The sequence below is a fragment of the Strix aluco genome, chromosome 3, assembly GCF_031877795.1.
Source record: "Strix aluco isolate bStrAlu1 chromosome 3, bStrAlu1.hap1, whole genome shotgun sequence".
NCBI lineage: Eukaryota > Metazoa > Chordata > Aves > Strigiformes > Strigidae > Strix > Strix aluco.
Genome location: NC_133933.1, coordinates 122,479,739 through 122,498,370, shown reverse-complemented (window position 1 = coordinate 122,498,370; position 18,632 = coordinate 122,479,739). Strand labels below are relative to the sequence as shown.

Genomic DNA, 18,632 nt, shown 5'->3' with positions numbered 1-18,632 from the left:
AGGAACTATAGTCCAAGTTGCTATAGAACTGGCAAGCTGTCACTTCAAAAAATTTATACTGTTTAGTAGTCACTGTGATCATATGCTAAAAGCCAATCTTAACACCTGACTTTGCCAGCTGCTGTGGAATAGAAAAGTTATTTCTGGATCTTATTTGCATTCTGTGATCTGAAGAAGAAAGAAGAAGAGACACTAAGTTATTCCAGTCTTTCCATGCCCAGGTTTAACTATAATTATTACTAGTTAGGGACCAGGAGAAATTTTATCTCCAGACTCCAGATTCTTAGTGTAACAATGCTAATTGCTCAGATTTACGTTGAAAGAATGGGAGCTGGAATATTGTTTAGATAATTGAGATATTTCACTTATAATCTTCTAAAGACAGAAGTTGTGTACATTAGATAGCAGTGGAACTGTATGAGGAGGATGGAGACCTGTCTTCTAACAAAGTAATATGTGATAGAGCATTTAAAATACTGGCTCTAAAGCTATTTGTCTGGATCAAGCATTACATGAATGTAGGCTTCTTATTGCAATGGCACAGGGAGTTGTGATAAATCACAATATCCAAACAAATAAGGTAGGGGATACTGATACAAGATTTGCTCAGCTTTGATAGTTAATTATCATTAGCTGATTGTGTGTAAGCCCGCTGAGCTACATTCTTTCACTGTAATAACACCAACTCCTTTTCCTAACAAACTGGAGACAAAGATACTACTGCACTAGAGGAAGTTTATTGTAATTCTTGCACAGAAGGAAGTGGGTGTAATTCTCTATTCTTAAAAGATGGATCAGCATTGAGCATCATGGAGCTTTTACAAATAGAATAAAAATTTTAAAAGGAAAGGGAAGATGGTTACATGTGCTTGTGACGAACAATGATATTTCCATATTAGAGGCTCTCTACAACACCTTACTTTTTAAGTCTGCATCGTGACACATTCACTGCTTTATTTTAAGACTTAGCCTTATTGACTCTTTTTCAGTCAAGTAAGTTTATGAACCTGTTTTAATCAAGAAGATACTGCATGAAAGGGTAAAACTAGGGTGCTTACAGAGGAATTTTTGTTTAAAAAAAATCACCCCTCATATTTTATATTTATCGAGATATATTTTGTTCATTACTCCATGTGTAATACACAGTAGCCCTATTTTTAAGTGTAGGATCTTCTCCAAAGCCCATCTAAATCAATAGAAGAGCTCCACTTCAGGAAGTCTTGAATCAGTTTGACAATGATCTTTCTGTAGTGGCTCGTAATTTTTTAAGCCCATAAATCATCTCCTCCAGCAACTGAAAATCATGATTCTTTTGGTTAGCATGTTAAACCAAAAAAGTTTTATATGCTCCTTAAATTTTGTTTTGTCAGTGGTCTGGTGTAGCAGATACATTGATTGAGTAAAGAAAAAGACAGGAAACATCCGAAGTAGAGATACAAAAATGAAAACAAGTCTGTTGTCAGCAAAGAATAATTTTTAGTCAAATGGGAGAAAGTATAAACTGGAAAATTATGGACACATGAACCTATTTTCACTCAGACTGAGGAAGTCTGTATTGTGGGTGGCTTATAACCACATGGTTAGGTGGGGAAGAAATTCAGTTTTGAAAAAATTAAATGAATGAAGTATATGTTTACCACTTCCTGCTTATTTCAATGGTGTATTTAGAATTTAAAGTAATACAAGTTTATATTACACCAATAATACCACAGAAAATGTGTTGTCCAAAAGTATCAACTAAATAGTGATATGCAGATTTAGAGTAAAAATTGCAAAAATAAAGTATTTCCTTTCCACAGTAAAGTGCTAGGTTTTTCTTTTGAAAAATTATCTTTACTAGAGAAAATTTTTAAAACTGAGCAACCAAGAACTATTTTGACCCTTGTAGCAGCTGTTTTGATGTTGTCCAGTGTTTTTGTTTGAGTCTCTATCGACATCCACAGGGGTTTAGTAATTATTCCCAATGAAAGGAGCATGATCTGAAGATAAGTGGTTAAAAGAATACTACAAATACTTTGCCTGCCCGCAGCCTGAGTGAGTTGCTTGCCTACATTTGTGAAAAACCTTCCAAACGCTCTGTCTGAATAGGTGCAAAGTGCTCTCTGGAGCCAAGAACACCTCTTTTTTGGCTGGTTTCACATCCTTTTTGGCCTGCGCTCCCTGGAGGTGCAGAGTTGAAGTTAGGGAAGTTGCACATGTGCTTGGGGATTTTGGTGCCTGTGTCATTTAACCACAAGAACAACCTTCTCTTTGAAGCACCCAGAATGCCTAATCAAGGATCAGCAGTTTCTCTCCTTGGTGGAAAAGGATCCCAGTGAGCATTCAAAAAGTTCAATGTACCACAATATACTTACCTCTGATGTTTCACTTCTTCTGTGAGCTCCTGTTACCATCATTCATGCTGTGTGGTATTCTAATAAAGAAGCGATGACATGAATTTCCAGGATTCTGGGGATAGGTATAAGGTGTGTGCTACACACAATGAGCAAAGACAGCAATATTTCCCCAGTCTTCTCAAGAATACTTAAGAAGTTACTGTCCAACCCTTACTATCCATTAATTGCTTACCTTCCCTCCCTCGGCCACAGAGCTCATTGCACAGCCGTGAACAAAATCGCCATTTACAGCCAGATGCTGGTCCTGCTGTTGCACAAGAGATTTGACTGATTCATCTTAGATAAAGTCCCACTGAATGTAGACAGTGTCAGGCTGATATTCAGAAGGAAATAACTGTTTGCAGTTAAGTACAGTTGGAAGAATCTGGCGCAGTAATGGTATTGCTTAAATAGTGGTTTCAGGTCTGTTTATTTTTATTTTGGTATTTATACAGACTTGGCTTCTGAAATATTCATGTTCCTGACACATCTAAATATATACCCTTGAAACACTTTTAAGTCTTTAAAAGTTACATAGGTAGTATAAATAAGTTAATCACCCTGGTTTGTTGATAAATCCTGTGCATCCTTTTAAAAAGGATATTTTTACTTTGCATTGAGTTTGACCCTTCATTATCTGTGAGAAAGTGAAAATAGAAGTGGCCTCACTTGATCTCTTGGGTCTACGTGCAGAGCAGCCAGTAGTATTGCTAACAAACTGCAGCAGAGTTAAAGAGAAGCCCATTCCCCTCCCTTGATCTACCAGATTTCCAGTTAACACTGACAAAGGCATGAAAACAGGGAGCCTGCATCCTGCCTGTTTGGTAGAACAGTTCCTGACACTGGGGAGAGGAATAACGCATCTTCCATCACATGCAAAGTACCACTACGTCTGGCCGTATCTCAGGGTTTACATCCTAATTTCTCTGAAAGTAAAATGTTTTTCCACTCCCTTTCCAGACAGGAAAGCTGGTTTTGTTTATTATTTATGTTGGTTTAACAAAACTGGCCACATTCTGTACATTAAATAAAATCACCACAAATACTTGAACGACCTGTTACACCTTTAGTACAACCCCTACAAGGTTAGTATTTAAAAATAGCATTGTGTACCCCAGAATCTCAACTGCCTCTTCTCAGAACGGTCTAGCAGAAAAAATTTGGCTTCACACTGCCCTTGAAAAGTTGAGAAATCCCAGTTCTGATAAAACAAGGCAAGGAGCAAGTTCCAGTGACCTTGCCATCAAACCAGCTGATCTCAACCATGGCAAGATCACGAGGATAGAGATGGTGTCTTGGAGAACCAGATACCAAAGCATTTAGGGCTTCCTAGGGCAACGCCAGCTCTTTGAATTCTTCCCAGAAACTGATTAGTAAAGCCAAAGTACAACTGAAGCAAGTCCAAAAAAAAAAGTGTGTCCCAAACCAGTCTGTTCCCAAGTCGTTTATACTATTCTTTTGGCAGGATAAGGTGGAGACACTTTCATAATTCCAGAGAAGCTAAGTCATTTTCTATAAACCTTGATTGATACTAAAATTAATCCTGGACTAATGCCTTTTAAACTAATTTTCATCCAAGAGCAAATGAAACTATTCACTGGTTACTGTCGAAAGATGTCACCCAGAGAGATGCTGCTGTCTCAACCAGTGAATGCATGTGGGAATAATACTGCTAAAAAGTTAATGTATCAGAGACAAGGATTTCAGCAAGGACACTGGTACAATCTTGCTTGCCATTGCACGTGTGCTGCTAGTTTATGTCCACAGAGATCAGTCCTTCACTCTTTGCCATCAGCTGGAGTGGTGCCTGCCCATGTAATAAGATCCTAAAGTTGTTATAACATGTACCAAATTCCAGAGAGATAGAGGAAACTCAATTAATATTTTTTAACTTTTTGGACTTGTTTTTCAGTGTTGATCTTTGACAGCTACAGAAGACGCATAAAAGAAATCTCTCTGTAATTTATACTTCTGTGAACTGTCATACATACTAAAACAAGTGCCAATGGAGTCAACTGCAGGAAATCTTTATTATTTTCTTAGAAACTCTTCAAAATGTAAACATCCTGTTGATACGAATCTCAGATTCTTCTGATGTTTACTTAGCAGCTGCCATCATTGTGCAGTGTCTGAGTACACATACCATATTAAAGGGTACTGGGTTGACAGAGCCCTATTCTGGCTTATGTTTTATTTTACATAAACTAAGGCTGAAAATACTTCTGAGCAATTTAATAGTAAAACAGCTTACAAGAACATTGCTGTTATTTTAAAACTATTTGAAACTTAGAAATTGCATAACTATTTCAAACATGGTATTGAAATGGCTGGCAAAGATAACCACATCCCCTTTACTCTGACCTCGTCATCAGATCCTGAAAGAAGACATGTTTTAGTCACTCATAATAAGCAGGGTATTGCATCAGGAATCATATAAAGTCTTTGTCATGTCCAGTGGTAGCTGCCATTCCCCTTCTGAGTCAGGAATACCTGGAAGTCTCAGAATTCAATATTGCAAAAGAACAAAAAATAATCCTCTCACCCTCATGGCAGAAAAGTTAAAAAAATGCAAATATTGGAAAGTTTAAGCCCGGAAGAAAAATAGAAAGAACCTTCTATTTGTTGTTTTGTAAATCTGTTTATTTTTAAATGAGGCTCATTATTTTGGGGGCCTGACTCACCATTTGTGAATGCTTAGGTTGGCAGCAGTTTTCCATTGCTGGTACAGTGGTTGTGCTGACTCAGGATGTCTTTACAGCTATGCACAGTCCACAGGGAAATACGCACTTTACAGATCCATGCAAATCATATAGTGCACGCCAGTGTTTCCTAGCATTAATGAAGATCCCATGTGCCTCTGGTTACACATGGTTCGTTAATTATGCCTGCCTGCGTGCTGCAATAGCAAAGCTCCTGATGTTAAAATAAAGATGAGAACATTCGGATTCTGGAAACTTTTATTTAAATTTGTCTAAAATGAATCTGTCTTAATATATTAGGAAAATAGGTAACATCCTAACATCTGTATATTTTTGTGGCTGTGTGTGGCACACGCAAAGAGCACAGACATTTTGTTATTCAGAGGGAGACCTTCAATGCCACAAATGACAGTCAAGTATCTGTCAGCTTTCATAGGCCCTGTACCACCATTTGGATCACTGAAAATTTACACCTTAATTGCAATCCTGCTTTTAGATTTTATTGCATAATCCATTAATAGGGAAGCATTTTGAAAACAATTCTGAATTCTGTTAGCAATTTCTAATTAAAAATATGTATATTAAAATTTTAGGCTTGCAGGCATGCACCACAGACACACAGAATGCACATACCAACACCTCCACATGAAATAAGCAGAGAAAATAACTGCAGCATCAAATGAAGTACCCCAAGTCTTCCTGTTATAAAACTGGTCTTAGTTGGTTATAATGTACCCAAACTTTAATTGCATACATGACGCAAGTGTCTATCCTACCTTGACTGTTTTTTATTTCCGTCCAAAGGGTTCTACAATATCTACAAATAAGGCTCAGGGGAAAATGCGTTGTTTTCTCATGGTAAAAATTCTTGGCTTGGAGAAGGAAGCTATTCATTCCAGTGCAGAGGAGATAGGTGCTGAGCTAGTATAGAGGGAACTAGTGAGTTAGAGGTAAACAGAGAGGAGGAGGAGAAGGCCAGAAGAACCAAAGGCTCCTTTTGTTTGGCCAGAGGTAGACTTCTGGTGCTGTGTGAGGTGGTGGATTTGAGCTACCCAAGCAAGACTGGCATATGAGACACACGAGCTGCCTGTAGCAGAGTGGAGACTAAACAGATATGCTAGCATATCAGTCTTAAATTGCATGAGATCGTAGAGTCATTTAGGTTGGGGAAGATCCTTAGATCATCAAGTCAAGCCATTAACCTAACACTGCCAGATATTTATGTATGGGCACCTGAATCATGCTTTATGATGCTTTACTTGAAGGAATTTAGAGGTGCAGTAGGCATTAGAGATGCAGATGACCCCATTGGAGACAATAGAAATCTGCTGAAGAAGTAAGGGTGGAATTTGGCCCTTAAACATGGACACCAGCTCTCGGTGTTTCAGACTACACTACATACTTTCAAATTAATGTATGTTGTTTGACATTAATTTCTGTGCTCCCCATCTGCAAAATGGAGATTAAAATGGCCACTAAGGTGTTGCAAAACTAAATTAATAAATGTGAGCATGCAAATCCTGTAGTGGTGCGTGCCAGAGGAACACACATGAGAAAATAAAATCTGTCTGTAAACCATGAAATACGTAGTAAATAAATCCTCAGACCACACACAGAATTTAAAACAAAAAATACTATCAAATAGCAGCTCATCAGCTGAACATCATCCTGTCAGTGGATTGAATCAGTCAAGGATCCTTTGGATCATGCAATGAAAGATTAAACCGTAATGCAAATATACCAGAGGCAAGCTAAGAACACACATAAATCTTTTGTTTAGGCATTTCCAAATCTGTGAGTTCTCAAGTTTACAACCCTACCTGGAGAACAGCCCATTTCTCAGTTTTTATTTAAAAAAATAAGTTATTTCACAAATATGTTATCCACCTTTGTAAGTGTAAATGACTTCTCATCTTTTTTTAAATGGTCATGTGATGAGACTCTACAACTAGCCTATCAAAAGATCTAATAATTTCAAGGACTACTCCATTAATCTGGCGTTGCTCCATTTCTTTTTTTCTCAGCTTCATAATCTTTATTTTTGTATCTGTTGGTAACGGAGCCCAGGGTTAAACAATTCAGTCAGATGTTTGGCTTTCAAATGGGCTGAATGCAGCTGGCCATTTTACGTTGGCTTTTTTTGAACATTTTTGCTAGTGTGACATCCTATGATTTATATATCAAAGGCAAGATCAAAAGAAATTTTCTGCTAAAGCAGATGACATACCTTGTTTCCAGCAATTAGCAAGTGACAAAGGAAACCAATAATGTTTGTTAACATGGGATGGTTTATGGTTTATGTTTTACATATACATAGAAGTATAACTTGGGCTGGTGTCTATGCAACTGAGATATTATATTTTGGATACAGCCAGTAGTCAGCAATGTCCAAGATTTGGGTACGCTTCAACAAGAGAAAAGCGAGCTAGACAAAAACTTGTAACATTTTGTGAAATGCAGTCTGGGCTCTTAGCCCACCTCTGCCCCAGTGGGTGCATTTATTTATATTCCACATGGCTACAAAAATGATGGAATTGAAGATTTTTGTGATGAAAGGAAGACTTCTTGTCCCCTAATTTATGTTAGCATTGCTCAATTATTCACTGAAGTACAGAAATGAAATATGAAACAAATGAGAGTAATGGAATTGGGCCAAGCTGTGTGTGTGATATGTTGAGCAATCAATATCCTTCTGGTACCTGCATTCAAACATTTTAGTATAAAGAGTCCTCATCATTAATCTTGTTCCTGTAGAGTTTTAAATCCATAGGTTTTTACTCTCTTCCAGACAACCACTCTCCCTTCAAATACTTTATAGAAATTCAAAAACATAGCTATAGCATGTAAAGTTGAGATGAAAATGGGGGGAAGTAATGACTTCAGTCATTCAGTCATCAGAGTGACATTCAGTGTTTCTAACAGAGAGAAAAGACACTTCATTGAATATACTTGCCTGGAATTTATAACTTTTGTGTTAAGGCGAGCTCTGTAGCACCTGCTTCATGTATGTCATTGAGCAAGATTATTAGGGCAAGATCAAAACAAAGTGGACTTTGGTAGAATTTTAGTTCTACATTACAACCCAAAAGAAAATTGCTCACTGATCTCCCGGAGGTTCCTGTGCTCTACACGGGCAGCACTTTACAAAGTTAAGATAGAGTTGGAGTTGTTCAGCCTGGAGAAGAGAAGGCTCTGGGGAGACCTTATTTCAGCCTTTCAGTACTTAAAGGGGGCTTATAAGAAAGATGGGGACAAACTTCTTAGTAGGGCCTGTAGCAACAGGACAAGGGGTAATGGTTTTAAACTAAAAGAGGGTAGATCCAGACTGGATACAAGGAAGACATTTTTTATGAGGGTGGTGAAACACTGAAACAGGTTGCCCAGAGAGGTGGTAGATGCCCCATCCCTGGAAACATTCAAGGCCAGGTTGGACGGGGCTCTGAGCAACCTGATATAGTTGAAGATGTTCCTGCTCATTGCAGGGGGGTGGACTAGATGACCTATAAAGGTCCCATCCAACTATTCTGTGATTCTATGATTCTAAGATTACAAAACTCTTCAAGCAGAAAAAGTTTTGCTTTTGAGAATAACCATAATTGCTGTTATTCTAACATGACTGACTGAGTGAATCACCTCTAGTTTACACCATTAACACCGAGGTTAAGAAAAATGGATACTCCTCCACCTAAGGCCCTAACCAGGCAGGTGGTTTGAGATCACACCTAACAGATGCCAGTAAGACTGAGCTACTCACAAATGTGGAGTACCCTCATAGTTCCTCTTAGTTTATATCCAGAAGAAAGCCGTAATGGCTAGCCCCTTCAGCTGGGACATAGCATCAGGTTTACTGGTAATTTTGGTATTTGATCAAACAGCTAGAAAGCTAACAATGAAACCAGCTAATAGCTAGGGAAAACACAGCAGCTTGCCTGGTTAGGGGTAGACTCCATGGACGACTAGATGTTTTGAATGATAATAACAAATTTCGTAAGACAGCCACTTTTCATCAGCAGATCTCTATTTTCAGAGTTGTCTGGATTGTGTTCCACAGTTTTACAGATGAGGAAACTGAGTCACAGATCATTTAATTGGCTTCATCATTGCAGACTTGGAAACAACTGAGAACTATGAATTTGCTATTCCTCACAGTATATCTTGGGTCATGAAGCATTGCTTATTTCCAAATAATTCAGTGCTCTTTGTTTGGATATTGGCTGCTTCATCAGTAACTTTTCAAGTTAATGATCTGATATGCTTTGATTTCTAGCTGATTTTTTACTATGGAACTGGAGACAGCTGGTGTCCACAGCACTACTACGATGAGATCAAAATGGATTTTCCAGACGGAGACATTCGACTTTGTGAGAAAGGGCTCCGCCACGCCTTTGTGCTAGATGCCAGCAAGGAGATGGCTGCCATGATTACAGACTGGTTACAGGATGATCTGACCAAATTATAAACACAGGTTCAGTGATTAACAAGAAAAAAATGTAATTATTTTGTGAACGTGTAATTTTTTGTGAGAGAGTCTGTCCTATTTTTTTCTGTTTATTATAGATTATGGCCTGTTTTCTATTGAGATGTTTTAGAGAAAGTTAAAGAGAGACTGGCTGGTCCAAAGTATAGTTTTATTGATTCAGTGGTGATGTACTTCATCCTGTGTCTTCAGGACTTGGCAAAGCGTGGAATATTTATTGTCTGCTAGCACTCTAGACAACACTGATACTAGATTCACTGGTTACAAGTGTAACTGAGTTACTACCACCTCACTCACCTGCTGGAGAACTGTCAGGGATGGCTTTGGGGCAGCCCAGCTGGCCTGCTGTAGAAAGAAATACCAGGCTACTCTGTGTGGATAAAAATCCCCCTGTGAATGGATCCTGGCAATGGATCCTGGTGTGCTGTGAAAGACCCTGTCCTCTCCACATGGCTCATCCGTCCATGTAACCCTGGTGCATGACAGCCAGAACAGCCCAAGGCCCTAGGACAGCCCTAACGTTGTCTCCTCCACGTCAGATGGGGTTGGTGGTCAATCAGAGGTCAGGCTGAGTTCAGGATGAGCACAAGGGAGATGTGTAGAGGAGGTGTGCAGTTTCTCAAAGTCTCAGAAGAGATTTAGGGTGCTGCCAGGGCCCTACAGGGTATTAAAAATACCATAGGTAACTGGCTGCTCAGCAGGGGAATACAAATGGAACTCCTGTCTGGAACCTTGCCAGTGTTTTGGTTTTCGATTGACTGTAGAGAAGGTAAAGGATGCTGGTCAGAAGTGCCAGTATTAAAAGCTTAAAATGGATTGTAGAATCCATATATAACTACTTACAGGTGGCCTAGCTCTCCTAATGAAGACCACGAGAACAGTGTTTGCTGAGCAACGTTAAAGACTTAAACCAGTTTTGATGCATACCTAAATGTCAGTTCTTTGCTCTAAGGACTGAAGTATGACATTTTCTGTCAAGCCACAAATTAGGTAAATCCACTGTGAGAAAATGGCTAATACTCTGCCATGGTTGCACCCATGAAATGGCATGAAAAGTTACTATTGAGAACCAGATCCTTGCTGTAGCACATTGCTGACAAGTACACTGTTCCTCACATTTGTTTATCTTTCTCCTTTACAGATAGCAAAACCAAATCGTCCCAGTTGTGATAACAGAAGAAATTACAGGCGATAGCTAGAAATGAAAAAAATGTGAGGGGGACAGAGCCAAGTGTAATCAGGAACAGCTTTCTAGCCATGAACCTGTGAAATAGTCTCCCTGTGGAGTTCATAGAGGCATTTATAAATAAGCAAAACACTACAGAATATAGTCAGGGGAGCCCTGCCCTTACAAACAGATGAATTTAAATGATGCATTGGGTATCTAACTTTCATGATTTATTAACAGTTTTAATGTGGTACTAGTGAAAATGGTATTGGAGAATGTTCTCTGATGCAGAAAAAACAGTTAATTCCTTACTTTTCTTTCATGATTATATACACACCTTCCACTTCTCTCTAAATCACCCCTGAAACTTCTCACTAATATTTAGAGCAATTTATAATAGAGTTCAGTTTCTGGATGTTTTGGACTAGCTTTCAAACCTGCAGACAGACAGTGGCTTTAAGTGACCTTTTTTGCATCAGAAACTAGTTTAGCTTTTGAGACTACCCAGTGTATTTTCAGATTACACTGCCGTGTAATGAAACATACTGATGCTTGAGGCAGAAATGTTGAGACCACAGTTGCAGCAGCATGAGGAGGAACCAGATATGTTCAAAGTGAAGGGACTGTACCCATGCAACTGATTCTGTTTACTGGATAGTCATGGGACTTTCCTTCTTTCTACGGGGCCATATTCAGTCATGATCAAAAGAGTTCTTGGGCTCACTTTAGAAATCTGTAGTTGTGTGTGTCTGTGTGTGTTTAAACAGCCCCCAGATGTTGGCGTGCATTCCTGTTGGGTGGCCTTATGGTAGATGCTAAATGCATGTGTTGGCCTTGGTGCTCCCTGGGGCAGAGTGAGGGGGTGTGTTCACATACATGGAGATATATATATGTACACATACATATACACATATACACATGTTTGTATGTTAACAGCATAAAAAATACAGCTCACTTGGTTGTTTTGGTTTACATGTTGATCTGATTGAGCAAAACATTTGTTCTTCAAAGTATATGGGATTGGGTAGTGGAGCAAGGACTCAGTTTGTAAAAGTTCAGCTGTTGTAGTGGATCTCCTGAGGACAGAGAAAATCTTGCATTAACCAAAGATGACAAGCAGCTATTAAAGCCTGGAAACTGAAGCACCTATGAGAAGCAGTTGTTTACAGTGCATTATTCGTATACTTTGTATGAGGAATTAATTTAGCAATACTTGTACTTGACTTGTGTATGCCTTTTATACAAATGATAATCCATTATAATAAATCCTACTGACTGCATTAAGACCTAAACTGAGATCTACTGCAGGATAATGCCTTACAATTTTCTTAAATGAATTTTCTCTAAGATTATCAAAACCATAATGATTCAATTGCTACCTTCCTCCTAGAAGCTGTTACTGTAAGGCTAAGATCTGAAAATTTGCTACTCTATTCATTGCCGAAAAGCACGGGTCTAGTTTTCACACGTGTATTTCCTAAGAGGAGCAGATCTCACACGATGAGAATCCAGCTCCTCTGAAGCCCGTGGTGTTCACTATGACCCCAGGCAGAGAGTGTCAGAAGTGCTTATGGTCCAAATGTGCCAACTTACCATGAAAACACAGTGTGGTCTTGTCTGGTTTAGACTATTTTAGAATTCTTGGGAAACCTATCACAAATTAATTGACTGTATGCAGTAGCACCTAATCTCTGTCATTCACATTTGTGCTTAATTCTCACTGCGCGAGTAATCCTGCTACCTTCAATGACTTTGACTCACGTTCAAGTGTTTTGCTAGATTGATACCTTTTATGAAAAAGTACACAACTCCAATAACAAAAATAAATACATTTATGGTAAAATGTAACTTGATTCTTTATTTTGATAACTTGTTTAGTCTTAGTTCACCTTCTTCATTACTTCATGCATACAAAATTTACAAAAATACTCGGCAAAACCCAAATTTCACATGCGATGTGAATTTCACATCTGCTAAGTGCAGAGAAAATCAGTGGGTGGTAGGCACCTGACTCACTTAAGCATTTTTATCCAGAGCCACTCCAAAATAATCAATCAGTGTTTCCTCTTGCTCCCTCCAGGTCCGTTTGCTGCTTTGAATGAGCTATAGAGTGTGTAAATTAGTGAGGTTTCTCCCTTCAGGAAGCCTGATGAGTGCTTGCCCAGTGTTGATGGTGAAGAATTTGGAGTTGGACTCCAAGCTAAACACCAGTTTCTTGACTCGCAGGAGACAAATTGCATACATGAGCCACAACAGATTATCTCTTCTCTGCAGTTGAGGTCATCTGCATACTCTTTTTACAGAAAATGGGTTTATACACGCATCCACTTCCCATCCGTTTCTTTGGTTTAGCTAATTACCAGCAAAGACTTTAAACAAGATGTTCAGTGTTGTCATTAATAAAGTTGCTCAAACTATTACTGGGTTTGGATAAACTTACTAGACCCAAGAGACTTGTTTTACTCTGTGTCACAGGTCACACTCAGACTCCCAACTACAATAAGTTTCTGAGGCTCTTCACTTGCAGGCCGATGTTCTCTTTCCTGGCACATTTACAAAATAAGAATCCAGAGAGTGTTTGTGAGTGACCAGGAACTATTAAAACAGCATATATTTCTGGAACAGCTGATGGGGTTTGAGTACAAGCAGCAGATACAGCAGTAACAGTACAAGCCAGCTGCCAGAAGCGATCGTTGCTCTCAGTAGCATCATGCAGAAGTTATGAACCAGGCTAACATGGATGCTCAGATGGGACAGGCAGGAGAGATTTAATTAGAGACCGTTTTCAAGTGCTTAAGCTGACAGGACATGGACTAGGTTTTTCGATTCCAACTACTGCAGGAACGTGCTTGCAGGAAAGTAGTTGTGTTGTGGAAAGTAGTTTGCAGTAGGTAATAAAATGCAGAATGTTTAAAACATCTGACTTGCTCTGTATCTGACTCGTTCCGTATCTGACTGCAGTGCTTGCCAGTCAGACACTCGAAGGAGATCTTTTTGCCATCCTATTTTGAAGCAATTGACAATAAAAGCAGCAGTGGAGGGTGCCCCCCATTTTGCCGGTTATGAACATCTTCAACAAACTCAGCTTAAAGCCTCCGAGCTCTAAAATACACTGTGCTCTGTATATTAAGAGAAATCCTTGTGTATGATGGCTTAGAACTGGGGAAAAAAATGCTTTCCCAGTGTCAGGATTCAGCTACTCCTTTTCCCTAACAAGTACCCTTAAAATTTGATAAGGGTCCCACTGTTCCAATCTAACTTGTTGGAAACAGGAATACTGTTTACAGAATAGAAAGGTTTTGGAGTGTTACCGTCATCCGCTCTCATCGTGCAGGAGGTACTGCAAGTCATCCGTGTTTATCAGGAGAAACCTGTATTTTTACCCACAAAAAAAACCCCTAGGATTTTAAGCATCCGGAGTGAACTGGAGTGTTTTAACTCCAGTTACAGCCCCAGTACAGCCTCAGTAAAGTCAATAGGGTTGCACATAGGTTTAGGGAGACCTAATGGATCAGTTGAGACTAGGACAATAGAGGTGACATGACATGAACAAAGAGCTTCAGTACAAAAGTATTACCTGCAAGACAGAAGTTTCCTTTTATCCTTGTGCTTCTATTAGTTTGCACCAAAACAGGACAGTCCAATATAGCAGGAATCTTGTGGAATTAGTACTTTGTGATAACAAGGATTGAAGTTTTCATAGTAATGAAAATATGCCCGCCTAGTTTCAGGTACTGAAAAGAAGATAAAATTCTCATACTAGAATACTTTGGGACTGCAGTTTTGCCTCACAGCAAACATGTTCCAGTGATCTCCCCAGACATCTTCTGAATTGCTCTGCATTACAGAACACTACATGGAACGATACATGAGAGTCTTCAGGTAAGTCTCAAGCAGATGCTAGAGCCTGGTCCAAAACTTACTGAAGTTAATGTATACATTAAAACCAGCTTCACTGGACTTTGTATTAGGTGCTAAGAGAAAAACTGGTGCTCCAAGCAAAATAGACCTGGCTCACCTAACTTGCCCCCAACTCATAAAGCAGTGCTCCCAAACCAGATGTTTAAATTCCCTATCTGATCTAACTTAGGTATCTAAATGTAGAAGTACCAGATCTTCCTCTCAAGCTGCTGGCAGGCACCAACTAGTTTTTTTACTACATGAGGGACTTAGGCATTTGCTTTAAGGTGAGGTCACTAGGTGCCCAAGACAGACTATGTCCTGTTTTATCTCTGCATTTTTTTCCATTGTATCAGTGTGTGACCTTGGGCATGTCACCTGTCTTTGCTGTTCCTCCAATTTCTCTCAGATATAAACTGACCATGACAATGCTTGGCTTTCAGAATATATATGAGGATTAACTAGTTTTTGTTGTAAATCACGAGTAGTCTGAAGTACTGTTAGTCCAAGTTTGTGCTATGGACTAAAAACCTGTCTTCACAGAATGCAAACCTACCACTCCCACTGATTTCAGTGAAGACATGATGGGATTCCTGTGAATAACCATTTGCTGTCACCCTTCAACGTTTTGTTGAAAATAACATGTTAAGGTAACACCTTCCTGGAAAACTACGTATACAAGGGACAGAGGGGCATGGGGGCAAATTCCATCCTGTCTTCCTCTCTGTGCCTAGCCAGAGAACTTGTGCCAAAAAACCCCATCAGCCAATGAGACCATAAATGAGCATGTGATGATGCAGGACACTGACCAAAAGGTGGCTTGTGCTTGGTCTGTCACTCCATGTGACAGAACAGAAATCACCATGCCTCACTCCAGCTGAGCCATGTGTTTGTGGGTATGCTTAAGATGAAGGGACAGCCTAGAAAATACCAGTCTTGTAAGAATTAATTTTTAAGTTCTTCAGGCAAACCTCGCTTGGCAGTTGTCCCATGTGTTTTTCCTGGGTCTTGAAAACTGAGGTTGCTCTGCTATGACTGAAATATATGCCTGATGCCTTGAAGACTTCTTACATGCTTCCATATGTGCCTTACTCCACACCTGCATGTTCACAGTATTGTATGTGGTAAGGATGCAGCAGAGGCAGTCGTAACCCTAATCACCTTCACTCGCTGTCCCCAAGGCACTTTGGTGATGTCCACTGCAGGAGCACATACTAAAGCAACTCACTCTCCCTGAAACGTCTGGTTCTGCCACTACAATGTCCTAGTGAAAGCAGATGAAAAAAAGGTCATATAGATATTTGACAGCCCATTCCTGAGCGTGTGTGACATTAATCTAATGTGATCAATTAAGCTAATCTTATAGATTCCTTGCTTTCTGGCTGTGCCATAATTTTTAAAGTTCACCTACTAGAAATGCAAAAGGATTTCATGTCCCAGGGTGCTTTAGCAAGGTATTAAAAAAAAAAAAAAAGAAAAAAAAATACTTTGAAAGAGGGGAGAACAGAGTAATAAAAAACAGTATTCGGGTAAGAGCAATCTTTAACAAAAGGTGATGTATCATGTACCAGCGATACCTAACAGGAATGAAACTATCAGACCTGATTTGGGGGAAAAGAACTCTCTACTACATTTTTCCAGGTATCTTCTCATTGCCCAAATTTTGAAATTCCTGATTTTTTCCTTATTTCCTAAGGGGATGTTTTCATCAGACCTAATGAAGTCGAGTTCCTCCCTCGCCCTTCCAGAAGACTTGGGCTCCTGCTGTGGGGACCGCAGGGAGCTGGGCACCTGCAGGGGCAGAGTCCTGTGCTCAGGTCAAACCCATGAGGCCAGCTTTGTGTGACCATAAGCATGATGTGAGCAGGGGATATTCTTCCAGCTCTCATATCTACCTGCTCAAGTCAATGTTTCTGAGTCTCTAAAGCTTTCTATTCAAGTCAATGGAGAGAATCCTGTTTGGCTGGCTGGAGCTGGGTCAAGGCAGGTGAACTGTATTCAGAAACACAGGGAAGAAAAGGGATGTACAATCTGATGATAAATCCATTGCAAACCTCACTGTCCTGAGACTTTTTTTCTTGGAAAATACCTGAGGTTGCCAAGGAAAGCAGTTTAAAATGAATGGCTTTTTCATTTTTGGTTTTAACATCTCAGGTAGCACAGGAAGTAAAGGTGACTTATGAAGGCTGCTCTGAAATGAGCCATCTGGTTTCAGGACACAAGCACAAGTCTTCAGAAGAAAAAATTCTTGCAGAGATCTATGTATCAATAAAATATTTAATAAACTTATCTGTACAAAATATTAAAAAGGTTATTGAAGAGTATACAAGAATACTTATTTAACAAATATATACTGCTATATAATATATTCAAGAAAATATAGATTGCTGTTTACAGTTCATTTACAATCCCATATGTACATTCTATTTAAACTTTAGAATACATACAAACAATGCATTTACACCATCACTTACAGAGCTATCTTCTTTAGAGATATTTCACACACTCAGGCCTGAAAAAGCTGAACAGATACATGGATAGTTTAGAGGCACACACAGGGATACGAGTATTGCTTCAAAAATTATAACTACTAGAGATACGGCTATTGGAAACGTGAGTCCTTTTTCATTTTTTGATATTTTCCTTTCTAATCAAAGAAAAGAACATATAAATAAAACCACGACTGACCAGCAGAGAGGCTCGTTTTGTCAAAGGAGCTCCAGATAGTGTTGACTTCACCAGAAAAAGAGCACGCGGTGGTGGGACACGTAGTGACTTAGCAAACTGGATCAACAAGCAGGGCTGACGTTGCTCCTGCCGGCATCTAAAACGGGGAGCACCAAGAGCGGAGCAGGTCTTTCCTGCACAGACACTCATTCAGTTCTTATGAGCAGCATCTCCACCAGCTTTTCCAGCAAACAGCTGCAGCACAAGATGGAGCTGGTGACTCCCGGTGGGAAAAGCCCCTAACTACTCAGGCTGTAAGAGCCTGATTTGCAAAGGCACTGCACAAATGTGGCTTCAACTGAAGCATGTGGGAGCACTGGATGTTCAGCACCTCAGAAACTCAGACCCTTCTTTTTCAGCACTATTACTCACAGGATGTGGGATGAATGTAACCAGAGTGATCATACCGGACCCTGGCCAAGGAGGGGATGAGCTGCCCCTACAAAATGTCCCATCCCCAGCTGATCATTGCCTACACAACTTTGGCACCTCTTTGAGGACTAAAGCCCAGCCCCTCCATGTGTGACCATCCCTTTCCCTGGCCTGTGGATATTATTTCACGCTCTGCTGCTGATGGCTGAGCTCCTGTGAGCCCCTTGGTGCTCGGCAGTTCCCAGCACACAGCTCCCTGGGATGACCAGCTTGGCAGCAAGGGAGCCTAAACTTTGCCTCTTGTTTTTTTCACTCCCGCTCCCCTCCTCTCTCTTCACCAAGGCAGGATGGAGGAAAAGAATGAAACACCATGGGGAATGCTACCATCTCCCCAAAACCTGGGACCAAAGACCACAGCTCCTGAGGAGGCTGGGTCAAGCCCTCTGGGTCTCATTCCTCTGATGGTGGAGATCTGGGTGGCACCAGCATAGGTTTACACCACAGCAAAGTAGAATGGAAGGGAGACCCAAACACTCTCACCTTCCATCAGAAAACCACTTGAACATGTGACCCATCATGAGCAGGTCCTCTTCTCCCACCAACTTCAACACTGCCAAACCCACCCCCTCACCATCCCATGTTTGAGGGCACAGACTACGCCCCAGCCTCCTGCTGCTGAGACTCAGCCTTTCCTTCCTTGCTCTCCCCTCATCCATCAAACACCACAGCAAATCTCCACACTCCTCATCCTGAAAACCCAAAGTATGAGCACAAGTATCAAAGCAGAAAAATGAGCTCACAAAATGTACAAATGAACTAATATGTGGTGATGACAGAAAAATGAAGAGCCAAACTTGCTGAAAAACCACTGAAAAATGGCTGGGTTTCGTTTTCAGCCATTTCTGGGAATGCAT

General features: G+C 40.1%; 1 protein-coding gene across 2 annotated transcripts in view; it reads left to right on the top strand.

Moving 5' to 3' along the window:
* Positions 1-13,135, top strand: part of LDAH (lipid droplet associated hydrolase) — a 126,434-nt gene extending 113,299 nt beyond the window's left edge. Inside the window, exons 7-8 of one of the 2 annotated variants that reach the window (XM_074820134.1) lie at positions 9,342-9,564; positions 12,800-13,135. In XM_074820134.1, coding sequence (XP_074676235.1) covers positions 9,342-9,533 — 192 coding nt within the window. In that variant the 3' untranslated portion in view covers positions 9,534-9,564; positions 12,800-13,135. Of the gene's footprint in view, positions 1-9,341; positions 12,568-12,799 lie in introns of those variants that run through there. The other variant, XM_074820133.1, reaches the window with a different exon arrangement.
* Positions 13,136-18,632: the final 5,497 nt, after the last annotated feature.